The following is an 18,213-nucleotide window of genomic DNA, read 5'->3' as shown; positions in this document are numbered from 1 at the left end:
ATGAACTCTCAGAAATAAGACTGGAGAGGTTAATACACTGGCAATGAGGTACACTGATGATACAGAGCTATTGAAAGAGCTATACAAAGCATTACAAAGAATAATGGATCTAAGTGAGTAAGAGAAGTTTAGAGTATGGGTTGAGAATGAAGATAAAGAAGACAAAAGTGAAGGTTGTGAGGAGAGATGTAAAAGATGAAGTTTCAGTCAACATCAAAGTGAATGGTTGCACACTAAAACAAATTGACAAGTTCATCTACTTGGGACAACTAATAACTAAAGATGGTAGGTGTGAGGCAGAAATCAAGAGATGGACAGAAATTACAAGAGCAACTTACATTCAAACAAAAGATTTATTAATCACAAGAAACATTAGGTTAGAGACACAGAAGAAATTTACAAAATGTTATATACTATCCATTTTCCTGTATTATGTTACAGAGGCTTTAACAACAACCAAAGAACTCAGAATCAGAATAGAAACACTGAAATGTGGGTACTTAGAAGAATGTTTGAACATATCATACATAGGGTATAAACAGTAACTAAAAGTATTCACATTATCTTAAACTCTGTTTAAGAAATACATCACCGGAAGTTTGTTGATCCTGAGAATTAATTATGTATCCTTCAATTACACAATTAAATGTTTTTCTTTTTAATGTGTGTGCAGTCATGTTAATGAAGTTTAAAAAAAACATAAATGTCGAGGATTGTTTTATAAGTTTCCATACTTTTTATGTTATATATAACATATACAACTCATAGCTGTGCAGTACATAAAAAATCTCTCTACAGTGTAAGCATTCTTATATGACTTAATTTCTGTTAAATGAATCCCACCTTCATCAATAATGTTTTCTCTTTTGAAGTGTTTCTCTTACATTTGCTAACTAATGATGTCTCCCAACTACAAATGTTAAAATGTCGTAACAATCTATTTTCAATGGTAGCCTAAGTACTCAGGGAGAAAGATTTTCCTTCTTTAGGAATAACTTATACACAGAAAAATTCAATCTTGAAGAAAGAACACCTACCTTCTGAAAATAATCAGATTGTTAGGTTTCTTTGAATGAGAATTACTTTTTGAAACTGTGTTTTTTCTACATATTTTGAATTTTTCAGTTTGAATTCCATTATACATGTAACATGTAAAGAAAAATACTTGTTCAGCTCAAGTCATAAAAACATTTTTACATTTCTAAAGAACACATGAATATAAAATATATACATTCAGAAAAAAAAACATTGTAGTATAAGATTCATAAAAGTAAAAACCAGCTCTAATATTACATATCTTCAATCTTAACATATTAAGGCACTGTGAAACATGTTCTTAGTGATTATTCTTTCAATTAATAGTTTAACCAATTTTTTTTAAACTGGATATAAAAGAAATACAGCAAAACTTGTTACCTCTTGATAGACTGGAACAGCTGTCTACACTGCCTTGTGAACTTCCTTGTTTTCCCAGCTTTTGTTGCTTGGTATTTGAGCTTTTAGACTAGTGGAGAAAAACTGAAACAGTATTAGTATATCACCAGTAAAAATAAGCAAGAAACAAAGTGAAATCTCTTCTATCACTAATTATAGAATTCTCTCAATAAAATAAAAATATCACTAAACCATACTAATATTCTAAACATACTTAAACATAACACATATAACAGTTCTGAGCCAAATATTTCTTTACAACTGTTCTTCAGTTTCATACTAAAAAGTAAAAGAAATTATATTCTTCTTTTTATTCTACTCAAGCTTATTGATCAATGATACATATGACTGGACTTCTGCTGTGCCAAATTGTACTTTTGTCAAGATACAGTAAGTATGGTTTAGTTTTCCATTTAATGATATCTGTCCAAAATAATTTTTACATATGTACATACTCACACATTGTATATAAACACTGCATTAACATAAACACAGAAATTTAATACAGTAATTGTATCTGAACTATAACAGCATATCATCAAATTCAAGAAGGCAAATAAAACTATACTTACAAAAACTCTCTCATCAATTAGAAGTTAAATGCATAGTAATACCTTCAACTGCATTTCCTTCAGTTTACTTTGTTACTAATTCACTTAAAAACTCTAACTGATGTCAAGAATTTATGTAAATATTACCTAACCAAAAAAACAGCATACAGAATAAATTATTCTATGTACGATAAATTAAGAAATTCAAAATTAAGAACAAACAAACTAGTGAAGATCTCATAAAACTAATATCAATGTATATCTTTAATAAATTTGCATTTAAATGTTATGCTACAAAGACACCAGCTTATTGGTAGATACACAAGAGAAGGTAGTTTATTCTCAAATAATAAGGAAATGGATTTTGACATTCTATAAACTGTTATAGTCTGACACATAACTGTAAGTTAGAAACAAGATGCATATTCCTATTTCCATAAACATAAAAATAACAATGTTTATTGTTCTCTTTATAATGATGAATCATAAAGATTTAATTTTCATTACATTATTTCATGTTATTCATTTTAATTTAGAGGTTATACATTAAAATAAGGTTTTTCTTATGCAGTTTTCATTCTTGTTTCTTTCTTTCTCACTGAAAAACCTAATTAATAATTATTTTACATATGTCTAATGATGAACTTCATGTGGTTCCAATATAAAAATCATGAGTAAGCCATAAAAAGTGTGAAAGAGCTACATCAAACAGTAGGCAGGTAAACATGTCAGTTACTCTATCATGGGAAGATATGAATATATATCACAAGGTAGGTGGGTAAGCACATTAGTTATTCTCCCACAAGGTGGGTGGATAACCCTGTTGGAGTAAGAAATAGTAGAGAATGTGCACAAAGTTCATATCACTGACATTTCAACAGAGATATGACTGTATGAGATATGTTAAACTTTGCTTACTTCTTGCTAGTTCAAAAGCATTACATTATTATATGCAGACATACTGTCCTTAGATTTCAAGTGATAAAACCAATAAATATTCCTGTCACAGTGTATGATAGATGATTAACACAGTACAACCAAATTCATGGCAATCCAAAAAAAATTACTTTAATATTTTTTAAGGAAATCTGAATGACACTAGGGTATCTCTTCGCATGGATCAAAATGTTATATCAAAGTGTCATAAGAAATGTCACTAAGTAATTAATAACATGATAAGTATATAAAACATCATTATCTTTTAAGTGAGAAGTAGTTTGTACATGTGAGAGCTTAGAAAGAAAACATTAATATGATTAATAAGTTTACATTTTACAGCAAAAGCAGAAAGAAAGTGTAGAAGCACATGTACATTCTATGAAATCAACAGATCACAAAACTTAAAGTTGACTATGCCAGGCAGCGTTTAAGCAACACATGACAACAACCAGACTTTGTTCCCTTTTCACTGCTTCCTATTTAGCTAGAACTACTTAAAATTAGACAGAGCTACTGCTCACACAAACAGATTAATAATTTAATGGTAATAAATATTACTATGGTGTGAAAGTATTTTCTAAACTGGCAAGGCATGATTACAAATTTACAAATTATTTATACTTTTCATTAGATATTTATCATAATGCCTATTATATTTTTAACATTAATTTCTGTGTTTAGTTCTGTGTTGTTGGTTTTTTGTCTTCTTTAACCCTTTACCATCTCCACCCATATAATTGCATCAAACGTCTCACGTGTCATTTAAGTTCCTCATGTTTGGTTTAATGTGGTCAAAGTACCTTTCCAAAGATGAAATTTATTTCCAATTAAAATAAAAAATCTACTCGAAAGCCAAGTTTTATTTTTGAGTACTCCCTCATGATTTAATTTTAGTACTTGACTTACACATGGAGTCAACTGATCTTACTGGATACCTAGACTAGACTAGTAAATAATTATGTAATTAAAATTAGTTATATTTATTGTGATGTCATACAGCACCTATTATGCCTTACTAGCTCAACTACTACATGCTTTATACAAAGGTATATGCATATATTATAATTTGTGTGAAAAAGACATACACCTCATCCTTCCCAAATTTTTCAGAATATTTGACTTTATTTTTTACCAAACAAAAATAATTTATCCTTAAACTATAAAATAGTACATTAATTTGTTCCCTTTCTTATAAAAACTTTGTATAATATTGTTGTAAGCCATTTTCAATATTTTAATTCAGAAGTTTTGCAGGGATACCTAATCATAATGATGATGCAATAATCAAAAAAGCTTCATCCTATATGTAGAAACATGGGTACAACATAAATCAGTTATCAGTGAATGACAAATTCATTTCAGTTTTACCATTGAGAGGCATTACAGCTATTCAGTCATTTGACCAATTCACAATGAAATTCTCTAACTGCTGTATTTGTGACCAACAGATACCATTAGTTTGAAAAATTCTCTTCAATTACTGTTAGTTAAGAAAGATATTTTGTAATATAGAATTATTTGATAAAACTAAAAGTTTCAATAAACTTCAGCTACATGATAAGATAAAGAGGCAAGACAGAAAACTTCCTAGAAATAATGAAACAGTGGAAAGAAGATAAAGAAAGATACAGAAAATTAAGATAATATCAAGAAGACAGAAAATCAGAACAAAGAGATATAATCTTAAAAAATGACCAAGAGGTAAGAAATGAGAATTCAAGAGAGGAATTAAGAAAAAGAGATGGAATATTTTGGAAAGAATTAACAACAAAAATAAATATGATTGAAGACAAGATTGAAGAACTTATTGGAATTGAAAGTTGCAAAGGAGCGTGTCTGTGTGTGTTTTCTTATAAGCAAAGCCACAGTGGACTATCTGCTGAGTCCACTGAGAGGGATCAAACCCCTAATTTTAGCATTGTAAATCTGTAGACTTAATGCTACACCTGCAGGGGACACTTGCAAAGGAATTACAACAGGAAGACTAAAGAAATACAAAAAAACTGTAATGATATAACCAAAGATTAAGCTATCCATTACTCTTTGGAATTCACCCAAGAATCTGACTGTGAACAAGAATTTAAAAAAAAAAACAACAAAAAAACCACTATGCCTGTAATTAGCATACTAAACTTTTGAACACACACTCATTTTACATACATCAGATGCTAGTGGTTTTGTAGTGAAAGTAGCTTTATAAGAACAACACAGAAAAGAATAAATGCTTGCCTACTATAGCTAAGCAATGAATGATGCAGAAAAGAGGTATTACACAACATGAAGAGTGCTAAAAATGTTGTAGAAGTCCAAAGATATCTGAAGGGACAAGAGTCTACAACTCCAGACAGATTGTGTAGCATTGAATTAGTAGATAATTTTCATAATCCACAAAGCCAAACAATAAAATGACTCTAGAAACTTCAGGAATACAACTTTAACATTTTTCATTACCCTGAATGAAATCATGGAAATGCTGATGCATTATCCCAAAGACTATGTGTTCATTAAGAATGTAAATCTTGTGAAAAGATGGAAGTATAGGAAAACAATTGCAACTAACCAAAATTAAAACAAGAGTATGATTCAGCAAGCAATGGTGAAGAACTGATGTAATCCAACACTCAACTGAGAGATGCTTGGGCAAAAGAAACAAGACCAAAACTAATCATTAAGTGAATCAAAATTAAAACAAAAAAAAACAAAATCCCATGGGTCCATATAGACCCAAAAACAAAAATGTATTAGACAAAGTGAGATTATGATTAAAAAAAGGCTAATTATATCAGATATGAAAAGAGACAGAGAACAGAAACAAGCCTGCAGTTAATACCTCTACAGTCTCTACACTCTCAAACACTGCATTATTTCCACAATCTTCCAACATCTGGACATTTAAGTTTAAGAATATACTGGAACAAGTAAGAGAACATTTTGGATGGCAGGGATCTGTAGAGAATTGGCATACAAAATACAAAGCATTTTGTGCAAAAGGTATACAAAAGAAATAACATGATCAGCTACAGCAGTATTTCTTGGGAGCACCACATCAAACAATTCCTGTCAATATGCCTGATCCTCTGCTACAGAGTAAGTGCTGGAATAAAAACATTATGGTTGTTATCAACTATGTCATGAATTGACCAGAAGCATATGCTATTTTTAGCCAAGAAGCAAAAACTCTACCATAAAACTTGCCAATGAATTTGTTTCAAGATCTGGAGTACCTACAAATCTTACACAAAACTACAAAAGGGCTATCTGCACTATCCATCACCTATTTAGGAGTGAAAGACTAGAGGGAAGGCAGCTGGTCATCAAAACACCAACCACCAACTCTCAGACTACTCTTTTACCAACAAATAGTGGAATTGACTGTAATATTATTATGCCACCAAAGCCAAAAGGGCTAACATATTTGGTGAAACAGTTTTGAACCTGCAACCCACATATCAGGAGTCAAGCACCCTACCCAATTGGTCATACCTATGGAATTTCACTCAAATTAGGGACAGAAGCTTGAATCAGTTGTAATGAAAAAAAACAAAAAAAAAAACAGTAAAACAGCTCTTCATTTATCTACAAGTGGCACAGTTAAAAGATAAAACTGTACTTTGTTAAGTCCATTAGCCACTTATATGGATGAACATCAGGGTCAAGACCTTCCACAGCTACACTTGAGTTGTTGGACAGCAGTACAAGAAGCTACATGTAACACTGTTACCACTGATGTTTAATAGAGAAGATGAAGTGTCACTGGACCTTCTGTACTGAAATCTAGTAGATAATCACTCACCAGAACCTTACATTAGATATGCAGAAGGACTAAGGAGCAACACTGAGGTCATACACGACTTTACCTGGTAAAAAGACTTAAATCAGTTAGTGGTAAAAAGAAACATCATTCAGATGTTAATGCTGATAAAACTGGATTCCACTGAGGTAACACTTTAATGCTGTACAATCCTCACTGAAAGGAAGGATGAACTTCAAAATTACACAGGTGTTGAGAAGGGCCATATTCTGCACTGAAAAGAAAGGTAAAGGCAATCCAAGCCAAAAGTAATCTACTATGATCATCTTTAGCAAAACATCAGTGAAAGAACAGTTAACTGGGTAACTCAAAAAAAGAAGAATTTGTTTGTGGAAAGCCAAACTACTAATGAGGAGTACAGAGTTTCTGTCAAGAACACTTCAAGAGAATCAACAAGCAAAGAACCACCAGTGAATTCACTTGACAACCAAAGTAGGAAACCTCCACTCCAGTGACAAGATAGTATGTGATAGTAAGGGACACAAGTTCATTCTGCAAGTATACAATGCACCTCAAATAAATAAAAAAATTAAAAATACCTGGGAAATGAACAGTTTCATATAGCTTTTTGTTTCTGTATAAGGAATGTTCAAGTAACTTCACAATTCAGTAACATGATAATTTTTCTAGTTATATTTTTAACATTTTAAACATTTGCTAGAGGAATTAATATAGTGTTTTATTTCTGCACAAGGAATGTTCATGGGACTTCAAATTCAAGTAATAGGGTCATTTTTTGAGCTGTATTTTTTACATTTTAATTCAAACATTTGCTAACAGAAGTTTGCTAATCATAAAGCTTCACATAATGTGTTTAAGTTCAATACAGGCAGTCAATGAATGAGAAGTCAATGAGTAAGTTAACAGGCTATTCACTTCAATGTTAGTAATGAGAGTTATTGTTTATTCAGTTAATCAATTGGCAAGGAAATTGTGTTAAGTTGGTTCTGTATTTGTAAATTAATAAGACCACTAATTCTGAAATTTTGATTCAACTTTGTTTGTAAATTTAGGCCACAGCCTGTAGCAAAAATTATGAAAGATAATTCATCATTCTTATGTGGATTGAATGTGGTATCATTTTTACCAAACAATTCTAAAAATTCCACAATAAGTGATTTTTCATTCTTGACAAAAAAATCTTTGTTTTCATCTTTCAGTTTTCATATTTAATTTGCATAATCTCTTGGATCTCCAAACTGAATATCAAATTTTTTTAAGATAAAAACTTGCATTTTATTTGTTATTTTCTCTACCTAACACTAATTGTAGCTGAAGTATCAATGTACAATGAAACTGAAAGTTTGAAAATTATGAATTAAAATAAAATGTCCTGCACATTTTAAAAACAGGATTTTATGTTATTCACAATTCCTTCCATTTACTTTTTCACATATATCTTACTTGCAATTTTATAATTTTATTGCTGGCTTGTACAACATTCATGCCTGAAGAATGAGAAATCACACCACGAGCATTATACAAGCTCATATGCAGCTTTAGACTCATGCAAGAATGAAAGTTTTTCTTATAATTGTCTGTGGATATGTTATATGTTCATGTTACTTTTGCATTTAGAATAATCACTATGATGTGAACAGAATCACAAATTTTCGATCTAATGAACTTTTATTAAAAGAACAAGAAAAAGAGATGAACACAGCACTTATATGCATGCAGAAAGGCACTGAGACCATGAAAATAGTAACACATGCAAAACAAAGTAGAAGAGCTATAGTTTAGACCAGAAGAAAAGATACCAGAACAGACCTGCATGGTAAGAGTTGCAGCACTGGTCACAGTCAACATGTTGTTGTTTGCTGACAAAACCTCTGGAACAGGAGGTGGAGAGGTATCATCACATAGAGCTTGACTACGTACCAGCAACTTGACTCGATGGTGAGCCTGATTATAGGTTTATTTACACTTAACTCAGTCACAAATTTACTAATTCCACTCTCTTTTTATCTCCATAATTACAAGTAACATAAAACAAAAATACATTTTACTATTGTAAATGCTATTGATGATAGCTCCCATTAGACAGTTATTTACCTTTTATGCAATTATCTGTCACCAAGGATGAAAGATATAGATTACTACACATATAAATATAGCACTCAAAAAAGTACTTTTAAACTCCTAATAACACAAAGATATACATTACACATTCATTTGATGTTAAGTCATAAAAATGGAAGTGTTTTAGTGTGTATGTGTATACAGTTCAATTACAGATTATTTTTGATTAGGCCTAATTAAAGAAATTGCATTCAACCTATAGTAATATTAAGCCTAAATTAAAATTCACAACATATAATTGTTAAGGACTAAGTTAGGATTATTTCTTCCTTCAGTGCAGGCATCTGTTGGCACATAATAATTACATATATTGTTATATAATTATGCACACACAATTTCTAATAACAATAACTTACAAGATTCCTACTTACATTTTATGCAATGGCCTCATCAGAGCTTAACCTAGAGTATGTGAAATAACTTCGACAGTAACATGATATTGGATGTATAAGGTTTGTATCGTTGACTGGATTGTGATGTACATTAATGTTACTATTGCAAATGTGTAACATAAATGTATGCTAAATTATAAAATATAAATACTTAATTTGCAGGTTACTTAGAGTTTTCTTTAATAGTTTTTTGCATTAGTATTGATTACTAAGACAATACCATATTTTGCTGATAACCTAGTGGTGCCTTACTGGATTTACTGTCCAGCATAAAAATATCACATGTACAATATTTATAAGCTGTGTCGTGTAACTCATCTTTACATGTTAACAAACAGTTCTTGGCATTATATGACAATAAATGTGATAATTATCTACTAATTTAAGACTGAAGGAAGAAATAATGCAAACTTAATTTCTCATAGCATGTATACAAACATATGAGAGTGAGAAGGGTAGACATACAAATATACATGAACCAACAAAAATGAGATGATGGACACCTATTATATTTTTGTAATTTAGATACCTTAGTTTATAAAGGGATTTCACAGCATCCTCATAACAGATTGAGGTAAAAATATTGCAAAATATATAATTTAATGACAATTCTAAATCTTAAAAAATGATTCAGAAGAAATACAAACTGACATTACTGTACGTATACCTATAATTTCGGAATGGTTAACATTTTTAAGTGCTAAGATTGTTTGTTGAGTTTCATGCAAAGCTACATAAAAGTTATCTGCACTAGCTGTCCCTAATATATATAATAGAAAAGAGGAAAGGTATCAGGTTTTTACATACGTATGGGCAAGATTCTTTAAAGTAGGTGTCCGTGATTTTTTTAGCAACAAATTCTAATAATAAACAATCAGTATGTAGTCCACAAGTTTTAAAATAATTTATTAAAGCAACTCAAATATATATATACATACATCCATTCATTACACTGTTGGTTATCATAATTGTATTGAGACCATTAAATAATTGTCTCAAAATCCACACCTGCTGGTTCAGTTAATTTATTACACAATTAGACAAGGCTAATTATTATTCCTGCTCTGTTATTACAATATATGCAATAATTTCACTTTAAAATCTCCTTTACAGCTGTCAGTTACCATTATTGTATCCAGAGCTTAAAAATAATGGTCTCTCTTTCAAAGTCCATACAGGCTAGTTCAGTTACTTTAGAACACAACTGAAAAAACAAGTTATGTTTTCTTTTCTCTGCTATTAGAATCCAAACTGTGATAACTTCACATTAAAAATCACCACTTTACACTCTTTATGGCTAAACTTATAATCACACAGTCTAAATCTATCTAGCTACCACACTTGAACCAGTATTTATAGCCCAACAGAGGCCTAGAATGTTCCACACACACTACAAGATATTATGATACAATAATATTTAATTAAAACAAGTAGAAAACTTGGAATGTTCTAGTAATGTGACAAAATAATATAATGAACACCAATTCACAGTACCTGAACTACACAACACAATTTACACTTGTTACCTAAACAAACATAATAAATTATCATTTCTAAATATAACTAAATTTAACACTCATGCCATATAACTATCTGAATTGTACCTCTTACATTAAACTTAAACAGTCATGTACATCTAACAAAAGGTAGCAAGCAAACATTAACTCTTGAACTAATGCTGTCAGATGAATAGTGGTGGGATTTGATTGCCACTCTTATGCACCCATAGCCCAAAAGTGCAACTAACTTTAAGAAGCAAGATTGACTTCACATCACAAGATTTTATGTATGTTTCAAGATTTAAAAAAAAAAAAAAACACCAAGGATTCTCCAATGTTATGAACATATTCCATTAATAATATCAGTTTTGTGTTGCCTGAAAATGTTTGACAAGTGTTACCTTAAATTTTTAAACTTCCAATTCAAACCCAATAAACAGTATATATGTATTATATATATATTTGAAATCAAAGATTGGTTGATAGCTCCATTTAAAAAAAAAGCAATACTCATACTTGGTTTTCTAAACAGCCAATATATAATATATTAAGAATGTTTTATACAACTGGTAACTTTAAAAACAAATAAGTACTTCTCAAAAAAGCATAATTCCCTGATGTTTTGAAAATGGTTTTGGTTCCCATGTTTATAAATAAACTTTAAAAAAGAATATTAATTTGTTTAATCACACGTGGCTTACAACAGAAACAAGTTATTAGTGCAAAGAGATTTTAGTTCACTACAATGTAGCCTGAATAACAGTAACAACAAACATAAACAGCCTTTTTTTTTTTAATAAGGTTTTCAGTTTTGGTGAACTTTTGAAAATGTGAAGACATAGCAACTAAGAAAGGAATATAAATATATTCACTCTTTAATTTACTGAATTTACACTATGAGTATAATGTTCACAAATACTATATATGAAAATAAAATTACAACTAAGATTACTGAGGTTAGTGCTAGTTTGTCACATCACCTCAGCCCACAATGTTTTGAACTGTTAGAATCAAGGTTAAATAAGGTATAACACTATAAAGGAAAAGGGAAAAAAAAAACATTACTTTATGAGGATACTTTTGAAACTGAATGTAATTTATATAGTAATTTACATGCACATCATAAATAGGTGGAAGATTTTTAACAAAATATAAACAGCCATATTTTAAAATACCCAAATAAATTTAGTCCTTAATCAAATAGTTAGTTAAGTGCTGAAATTAATTTTATAAACAGCTTAAATAAAGTTTCTAAATTCCTCAAAGTAAATATTTATAACAGAAAGAAAGGAATTATATAACTGTATGCTTGAAGTATCTTTTATTCAACCAGAAAAAGTGAAGCAAATAACTTTCCTCATCACCAACATAAATTTGTAAAGCCTCGGAACTAATTGCAGCCATCAAGGAAACTAATTTATAATTAAATACTTAGGTTCAACCTGTTGTTTTAATAAAATTAATCACACATTAGTAATACACAGTAGATGCTGATACTTTGAAACTCCTTCAAGAAATGCTGTTCTTATAAAACTCTGTGCGGTTTCCATATTAAAGCTTATTGTCTATTTAATTGTCATTCTGATTTTAAAGTGTTTGAAATTTGCTTTCAGCAGGCTCAAAATTTTACTCTACTGCTTTAAGTTAGAGGTAATAAATTTCATTGAACAATTCAAGAATGTAATAAATTAGAATAATTTACAGAAATGTTGGATGTGAATTGTTGTATTAAAAATATACTTATATGCAGTGAGCATCATTACTGCAAAAGAAGCCAAAGACTTGTAGAAATAAAATTATCAGACAAATAACAATTTGATAAACACATAAAACACACCACATTGTTTACCACCTTGATATAAAATTGTTCTCAAACCTAATAGAAATAGTTCCATTTAGTACACTTTTCATAAAAACAAAATATCCGTCATCATAAAAATAAAACCAAAAAACTGAATTGGATTTGAAAGCAAACCAGCCACAACAATGCACAATCAGCAGAACAAATCTGATTAGAAAAATCAGTATGTATTCATTGCAACCTGCTGTATTAAGACTCACAAATCATTCAGCTGCAATGTATCAAATTTACTAAAAACAAATAAATTTCATACTACTGTTTCATTGAAAATACATGCTCATAATACTCTTAAATTTCAAACATTACTATGTATTAATTTAATAAAATTCTACATCATTGGAAATACATTCAAGTTCAACATTTCACATGCAGAACAAGTTAATTCATATTAATACTTAAGATACATTCACATAAACTATTTCATAAATCAAATAGAACTACCTTGTAACATTCATTAAATATTAAAAAATTCAAATAACTTGTACAGAGAATACAATGACTACTTTAAGATTTAATGTTTTTGTCTTAATAATAATAAAAGAAAACATTGTTACAAGTAGGTAGAAAAGAGCAATATTTTGGAAAGTATAAAAACTATAAACAAAGATAAACAATAAAAACATTGAGATAAGATAAGATAAATAACACTAGGTCCAAATAGACTTTACAAAAAAAAATAAAAACATTCCATGACCTTTTGTCAGATTTCTACAGGAAAGAAGATACTGCAACAGTATCAGGACATGCAAGTCATGAGATTCACAGTAGATGACACAAAACATATAAAAACCTATTTCTGATAATCAAACCTTTTTGCTTGTTTCTTTAATTTCTTAACAATGGGTCATATTTGTTTTTTATTATAGAAACTAATATTTCAGAAATTTTCACAAATTAAGATTTGGAAATGTATTTTTTCTAGATTTCCAACAGTGGAATTTTCAGGGTTCATTTTTCACAACTTCAAAGATTTCAAGGACTTGTATAAAGCCTGTGACTTGTTTGCATATTAACCTTTTAAGACTGGTTTGAGAGTAACATTAGCAGAGCACATGTATTTATTTTTCAGAGCAATATATAAATATACACAATGACTTGGCTATGCAAAAATATTCAAATATTAAGAAAAGCAAATTCAAAAAATAGGTCAGGCTATTCAAAACCACTATAAAACCACACGGAAATAAATTATTTTCACAACTATGCAAGAAATGAACAACTGAAGATTGGTCTAGTATAAATGAATGTATTTACGTGGTCCAAAGCTTAAAATAACCCTGAGATTCCTTGTAGAAAAATAATGCCACAAAATATGAAAGTATGCAACAGGCAAGCACAAAATGAATTCCAATAGAAAGATTCATTGTACTAAAAATATCCATAGTCAAAGCAAAAAATATTATAGATTAAAGAACAAATAACTACCTGAAAAAAGCAAATATTTAAATTTTAACATTTATTTTTGGAATTTTCTGCACATTTTATAGAACTAATGAAAATACACTTTAGTCGTTTGACACATTATTGTGACATGACTACTATTAACACTATTAACAGCATCAGGACTAGCAAGTCATGAGATTCACAGTGGATGACACAAAAACCTAACTCTGATAATCATTTTTCTTGTTTCTTAATTTTATTAACCATGGGGAATATTTGTTCTTTTATTATAGAAACTAATATTTTAGAAATATTTAACTGATGTATCTTTTATGTGTGCATCCAAGCACAGAGAAAATAATGCTAATCCAATTTGGCATGTTGAGAAAATAGTGATATAGAAGTAATGATCTTTACTGACACACAACATAATAATTAGCATGTATGTGTTTTATCTTAAATAACGCTAACATTCGAAATTACAATAAAGTTAAAGGAGATAGTAGAACTCTGAAACAAAACTAAGTGTATTATGCTTACCTTGGATTGTGCCTTTTTTTCTTTTCCCACATATCCAGATACAGGTGATTGTCTAGAGCTTGGTCTGGGTGAACTATGTGTACGAGAAGAAACATCACCATCACTTCCAATACCGTCGTCTTCCCCTCCTCCATCTGAATCATCCTCTTGATCCTCTTTCTCTCTTCCACCTTCTCTATCTTCAATATGAATCATCACTGGTACAGGGTTAATACAACCTTCATCTTCTTCTAGTTCTATTTCTTCTTGCTTCGCTAAATGCGAGGTCCTAGCTCCCGGTTGCTTTTCCATTGTTTGTTGTTTTGGGTTTCAGCTACTTATCTAACTAATGGCATTTCGGTTAAAGCTACAAGCTAAAAACAGAAAAAAGTGATTACTTTTAAGGAATGGTAAAAATAAGCATCAGATATAAATCAAATGAAAACTTTCATACAACTTCATTAAACATGGTTAGTAGATAACTTACTGGATAGAATTTGTTCGTGTATCAAGAACGACAAATGAAACACCTCAAATTAGAAACCAAACAAAATGTGTGACCACAAAAAAATCAAACAAAAGCCATTACCCAGTGAAAACAAGCATCAAAAAGTAGAAATGAATAGATTTATGACATTTGAATAAAACAAAAACAGTCATAGTTTGGGCTTGAATAATATCAGAAACCACATCAAAATGTTTTCTACAAATTCTGAAGGAATTTTCCATTAACATATGGAAACACTGAAACAGCATTTGAATTTCAATAAATATTGAAATACTGTGAAGAAAGTCCAAACTCACATGATTATACAAAAAGTTGTGTATCTAATGTTTAATTGCAAGTCAAAAACACAAGTATCTGCAATTAGCCTCTCAGTTGCTGAGAATGAAAGTTTCTGTGAGCTGTACATAATTCTACATAAAAATAAAAAAAAAAAAAGGACTGCATGATTTGATTTACCTCCAAAGCATTATTGGTATTAAATTGCACAGAAAAATGGTGTAAGCATTTTGTTTACATCTTAAAAGTGTAACTTGCAAAATACTGCAAACTAAGACAAAAATTTTCCTTTGTAAAATGTGGGGATAACCTCTCTCTTTCCTCTCACTAGATTAAGCTACTACCCTGTTTGTATGAATTTATTCTCACTCATTCCTAAATGTCAGAATGTATTTGACAAACCTTACTCATCTTTATAATAACTCAAATAAAAATATGAAAGAAAAAATTGTCACAAAAGGTCTGAAAATAATTTAAATAACTTATAGAACTCTGGAAAACACAAAAGCATTGAAAGTGTTACATATTTTTATCTTGATTTCTTCTTTTTTGTAATTTTGAAGATTACACTTTACGTAAAGAGGTGTAAAGTGAAAACATATCTAGTCATTAATACAAACTCTAAATTATATATTTGGAGAAACACAGCTATAAAATTCTTACTAAAATATAATTGGGTTCAAGATGTACCTAGTCAGAAGTGAGTTTGAAATAAAACAGTTGCATAAATAGCTATTTCATTAGTGACAACTCAACTATGCTAACTGTTCTTTAATGTTATATTTGTATAAATCATAAAGCACTACAACTGAGTTATTTTATTTTATTGATATAACAGTCATTCTACATGACAAACCAACATCCATAAGCAAATGCAACATGTCTGTGCAATGCAATCATCCCAACATAAATAAAAAACTGTCTATATCACTGCTTGAGACCTCTAGAGAGTATTTTGTTTTAGTAAATTTTATATAAACTAGTCAAAACAAGACTAAAAGTTTGGCCCAAACCCTAAAATTATGAGTTTATTCAACCTTCTAATCCTCTTAAAATAACCACGAATGGGCACATTCCACATCTTTGTGCATAAATATAAAGGACCTGTAATCAAACATTGTACCAAATTTCATGTAAATTGGATGAAATACAATAGAGTAATGATCAAAAACCTACAAAAATTAAGCTTTTTTGTAGTATCTTGACATTCACCCCAATAGTTTTTAAAAATAGGTAATTCCACCATTTTTGTTTATCATTATGCGTATCTTTACAACAAAATCCAAAGTAACTGTTCAAAACATGGCCAAGTAACAGACAAAAAAACTCCAAAATTGTGTCCTCTTGTGAACTCTGCCCCTCTACCTCAAAATAAGTCAATCCATCTTTTTATAGGTCAATATGTTGGATACATTAAATTTTATTTGTGCCAGGTTTCATCTTAACTGCTCTAAATATGATAAAATATGAGCTCAAAATATACATTTATGAGATGTTTGACTTTTCACTCAAACATATCTAAACAAGTCTGTATTAAATAAAAGAAAAAGGGCATACTGGACCAAGGTATAACCCTACCAAGTTTCAAGTCAATCCACCAAGAAATGAAGAAATGTAAGGCAACTGAAAAGTGTTTGGAATAAGAAGAAATAATGGGAAGAAAAAAGAATCAATAAAAAAAAACTGTCTCTCTGCAGAGACATAATGATGTATTATGATTTACTTTTCTTTCAAACATTTTTAACCAGAAAGAAATATTTAAGCGTATCAACTCACGTCAAGTTATGTGATACAACTAGACATTTCATACATATGTAATCTATATAAAAGAACTGAAATTACAAGCAACACAACAAACCCATCTTCATGATTAAGATGCATTTCAATGAACAGTGAATCAACTTAACATCATAAATATTCAAAGTGTTCAATACTACTATCAATGTGCATTGGAAATATAAGTCAACATAAAACACTACATAAATTAGCATGAGAAACAAACGAAAGTTTCCTTAGTATCTTTCTCATGGGAGGTGGGTCAATACGAACTACAGTTTATATACACCTATCTGTATATTTTCTAAATACAAAGTTCAGTTCTAATCCATTTCCATTTATACAAAACTCGAGTACTTTCTATTGTACAAAATGACAACCACTAAAAACACAGTAATTTACTTTAATATGTAACAGCACAAGATATCCTGCATCAAGATGGACTCATGAAGAACAAGGAAAATCACATTTAGCCCTAAAAAAACACAAATTACCATCTAATATGTGAAGATAGCTCTGTCAATCTTGGCAGATAATAACATTACCCCCCTTCAAGAAAAAGACCCCTACCTTACAATGAAAACTCTGTTTTACAACTGCTGATGAAAGTAGAACCTGCTATTCAAAGAACATGAGTCACCTGACAGACAAGGATTCTATAAACAGTAGTACACATAAAACAGAATTTAAAAAAAAAATGGAAATGCTGTAGTTTGTTTCTCAGGAATCAGTAAATCCTTGTTGTTATAAATAATGTTCAAGGTAAAGAAAATACAGTTAATAATATAAACTACAAAATTACTACATAGGATGCTTCAATGTCTTCACACTATTTGAAAACAAACTCAAAAAAATAGATGGGAAAGTTAATTAGAAAAAATAATGTTAAAGTTTCTGTTAAAGAGTGAAATAATTTATTAATTAACTTTCATGTTTTGAGATAACCAAAATTTGTATTTGAAGCAAACCACACAAAGCATTACCTGTGTGATTCAACAGGTTTAACTTTGATTTTTGTTCCTTCCTTTATTTTCTATCATTTTGTAACTACCTTAGGCCTACAGTCTATGTTTAGATTATAAATCTGTTTTGCATTTGTTTCAGAAAATAGTCCACCATACAACCAACTAAAGAAAACTTAAATTGAAGAAGTAACAAAAAAATCAGTTGCATAAAACTAAG

The 18,213-nt window shown here is 29.8% G+C and overlaps 1 protein-coding gene across 10 annotated transcripts in view; it reads right to left on the bottom strand.

The window, feature by feature from the left end:
* The window catches only part of LOC143255253 (uncharacterized), a 108,587-nt gene that overhangs the window by 48,403 nt on the left and 41,971 nt on the right, over positions 1–18,213 (bottom strand). For 7 of the 10 annotated variants that reach the window (XM_076510631.1, XM_076510635.1, XM_076510634.1 and 4 more), the window contains 3 exons: positions 14,493–14,845; positions 8,506–8,640; positions 1,417–1,504 (listed from right to left, as the gene is read on the bottom strand). In XM_076510631.1, coding sequence (XP_076366746.1) covers positions 1,417–1,504; positions 8,506–8,640; positions 14,493–14,783 — 514 coding nt within the window. In that variant the 5' untranslated portion in view covers positions 14,784–14,845. The remainder of the gene's footprint in view (positions 1–1,416; positions 1,505–8,505; positions 8,641–14,492; positions 14,846–18,213) is intronic. The other 3 variants (XM_076510639.1, XM_076510640.1, XM_076510641.1) reach the window with 1 other exon arrangement.

Source organism: Tachypleus tridentatus, chromosome 7 (genome assembly GCF_004210375.1).
Source record: "Tachypleus tridentatus isolate NWPU-2018 chromosome 7, ASM421037v1, whole genome shotgun sequence".
NCBI classification, from domain to species: Eukaryota; Metazoa; Arthropoda; class Merostomata; order Xiphosura; family Limulidae; genus Tachypleus; species Tachypleus tridentatus.
The sequence above is the reverse complement of the archived record's forward strand: the minus strand, read 5'-3'. Positions and strand labels throughout refer to the sequence as shown.